Source organism: Sinocyclocheilus rhinocerous, unplaced genomic scaffold, assembly GCF_001515625.1.
Source record: "Sinocyclocheilus rhinocerous isolate Xijiao unplaced genomic scaffold, SAMN03320098_v1.1 scaffold2293, whole genome shotgun sequence".
Classification (NCBI taxonomy): domain Eukaryota; kingdom Metazoa; phylum Chordata; class Actinopteri; order Cypriniformes; family Cyprinidae; genus Sinocyclocheilus; species Sinocyclocheilus rhinocerous.
This window is the reverse complement of record NW_015665002.1, coordinates 596949-600111: the sequence shown is the minus strand read 5'-3', so window position 1 is coordinate 600111 and position 3163 is coordinate 596949. Positions and strand designations below refer to the sequence as shown.

The 3163-nt window shown below is 34.0% G+C and overlaps 1 protein-coding gene across 1 annotated transcript in view; it reads left to right on the top strand.

Moving 5' to 3' along the window:
* Positions 1-3163, top strand: part of LOC107730801 (V-type proton ATPase 21 kDa proteolipid subunit-like) — an 8604-nt gene that overhangs the window by 3441 nt on the left and 2000 nt on the right. The window contains exons 4-7 of the mRNA XM_016541740.1: positions 968-1045; positions 1453-1522; positions 1720-1771; positions 1868-2058. Coding sequence (XP_016397226.1) covers positions 968-1045; positions 1453-1522; positions 1720-1771; positions 1868-2058 — 391 coding nt within the window. The remainder of the gene's footprint in view (positions 1-967; positions 1046-1452; positions 1523-1719; positions 1772-1867; positions 2059-3163) is intronic.

Here is a 3163-nt window from a genome sequence, read left to right as displayed (position 1 = left end):
CGCGGCTCGCCAAGCTTTACTTTGTGGCTCGCATGGCAGTAAATAATACGATGATATGATCATGCAGTCAATAAATATCTATTTAAATCGTAAATCTGATTTTTTGTGAAAAAATTGGGGATTTTTTTTTTTAGGCCATATCGCCCAGCCCTAGTTGGTTTTACTATTTTGCAAGTTGTTTGCAAGTTTTCAAAAAAGTTTGAAACGACATGAGGGTGAGTAATTAATGACAGAATTTTCATTTTTGGGTGAACTAACCCTTTAAGAGCTGCACACATGTAATATACATCCGTTTTTCTCTCAACTGTTTACTTTCACTTAAGACATAACCAACTGTGCTTATATGTAAACCTTGTGTGTTTTTGACAGTATTAGCGCAATCAGACGCACAAGATAACTCAGTCCAGTAATCAGGCTGTTTGACAGGCTTAGTGTGCGTGCTCAGAAAATGCGCATGTCAGAACAGCATGTGATTTAAATGTTTAACCGGTAAGGCTTTAAAGCACATGCAAACTTTTGTGATTAGGAATAAGTGCAGTGTGCCGTGAGTGTAACTCTACTGCTGAGTTAACATATGATGTGAATGTATGTGGCGTTGTACAGTATATTGAGATGGAGGCACCAGAACTGCGACTGATAAAATGTGCAGTGTAGCACAATACTACGATATTTCTTCAAAAGCAGATCGTGGAGACATTTTAATCGTCCACGATCAAAAATCGTCATATCGCACAGCCCTAGTTGTAGTACAGTTTTCCAAATCCTCTTCTGCACTGTTTTAAAGAGCTCCATAAATTAATGCATTCAGCTCTGTCTTTTTATCAATAGCGCACTCACCAAAATGACTATTGCATGCTTCTTTTTTGTATATCTGATATAATATATCTTGAAATGGGATAAACAAGCAGTCAGTTTAGGAAAAAAAAGGAATATTTAAAATGCTATATTTTGTCCTGTGACTCTGCAGGGGGATTTATGTCACTGGGTCCAGCATCATTGGTGGTGGAGTCAAAGCCCCTAGAATCAAGACCAAAAATCTTGTCAGGTATGTGCAGTTTACTTAATGTTTTAAAGTTTTTTTGTTTTTTTTGTTTGTTTTTTACACAAATATGCTCTTTTTGCTATCACATGGAGACAATTTGGATTCAGAATTAGTGTATATATTTATAAAATGTTATTATTGTATTTGTCATATTTTCATTTTTGTATGAACACCAGTGTTGCCACATTTATTCTGCAGTTGTCTATTAAAAAAGGCAGATGAAGTGAAATTTTAGGCAAAATATTTTTTATTAGTTCATGCCGCTTTTTTCAAATATGAAAAAAAACAAACAGTTGCTTTTATATATGATTCCATCTGTCTGGAAACTCGGTTTTATTTGCTTGCCTAAGGCTTTTTTGGCTCACACTGGCACTTGGTGACAGTTCATTGAATTTGTCTTTTTTTTCTAGCATTATCTTTTGTGAAGCTGTTGCCATTTATGGGATCATCATGGCAATTGTCATTAGCAATTTGGCAGAGGTAAGTTAAAAATTATTGACCCATTTCTTTGAACGCTTTGGTTTTAGAGTGAGTCTTATGTTAAAGAGATTTTAGTATTTTTGTTGTGTGTTAAGAGTGCAGATATTTGAGCTTTTTACAACATTTAAAATCTGTTTTGTTGCATTACATGTACAACAGTAGTTCTCAACTTTTTTTTCCCTTTTCATGTCATTTAGAACTTCACTGGTACGACTCCAGAGACTATTGGGGAGAAGAACTACCAAGCAGGTATATTTTGCTTATGAATCACTTGTCATCTTAAGTGAAATATTTTCCTTTGCCTCTGCTGAGCGGCTGGATGACATATTGGTGCTGTTCTTTCAGGCTACTCCATGTTTGGTGCTGGACTCACTGTTGGCTTTTCAAACCTCTTCTGTGGCATCTGTGTTGGCATTGTGGGCAGTGGAGCTGCCCTCGCTGATGCTCAGAATGCCAGCCTCTTTGTCAAGATCCTCATTGTTGAAATTTTCGGCAGTGCCATTGGACTGTTTGGAGTGATCGTAGCCATCTTGCAGGCAAGTAGTTTTCTAAAAGTACTATATATGTTTCTTCTAACCTTGCAATATTTTAATGAGCTGTTGTGGTCATGGCTCACTAAAGAATAGCATAGCAAAAACAATGTATGTTCTGAGAATGTTTACTTTGAATACATTAAAAATAAAATCATCTGCATAAATGTAGTATAAAAAGTTTTAGTACCAGTCGTTCACTTTCAGCAGCAAATCATGAGCCCTGAATTGTTAGCATGACCTTATTAGACTTAGTCAACTAATTTATACTGACGGCAGAGAATATTAAAGTATAAGACCTTTCAGCTTTTTAATTATTTAAAAAATTTTGAAATCTGAGGTGCTACTGTAGCAAATTGCTGTTTTTAATTATGAATGTAGTTTTTCTATGACTCAATCTATTTTAAAAGCATTAGGCCTTCATGAGTGGCCTTTATTCGTTACCCAAATAATAAACAAGTGATCTCAAATGTCATTGTCATCCTAGTCTTAAGGCTTTTTTTTTATGCCAAGAGTGAATATTTGTTGTAAATATTGCAAACAAAAATCAATACATTTCTGTTGGTCTTTTTTTTCTTCTCAAAGTTATTCCAACATCACTACTATTATCAAAGTACAGTAGTACTGTATTATTGTCATTAAACGTAAATAATTTATTCGTAAATAACGTTGTCACTATGTCATCAGATGGCTTGTATTTTACAGAGAGTAAAATCTATATTACCAGATGGATTGTATCTTGCATTTAAGCATATGAATGGCCAAAATGCATTTTTTACATTTTTATTTTGCTCTTTGTATGAAGTCTTTTGTATAGGGCTGGGCGATATAGCTAAAAAAAATTTCAACGATATAATGTTTCATATCGTTCGGTATCGATAATTATTGACATTTTTTATAACCTTTTTTAAAACAAAACTTTTTTTTTTATTTAACCACTGTATTTATAATTAAAACAATTTATTGAGACAAACAACAAATTTTTTTTTTTTAACAATCAAACACAATAAAAAATATAGCTGCAAGCAGCAATTACCGGGGTTCAAGCACATTAAGGCATTTAAGGTGGTATATTTTAGGGTCTAGGCCAACCTGGATGTATGGCTGACAG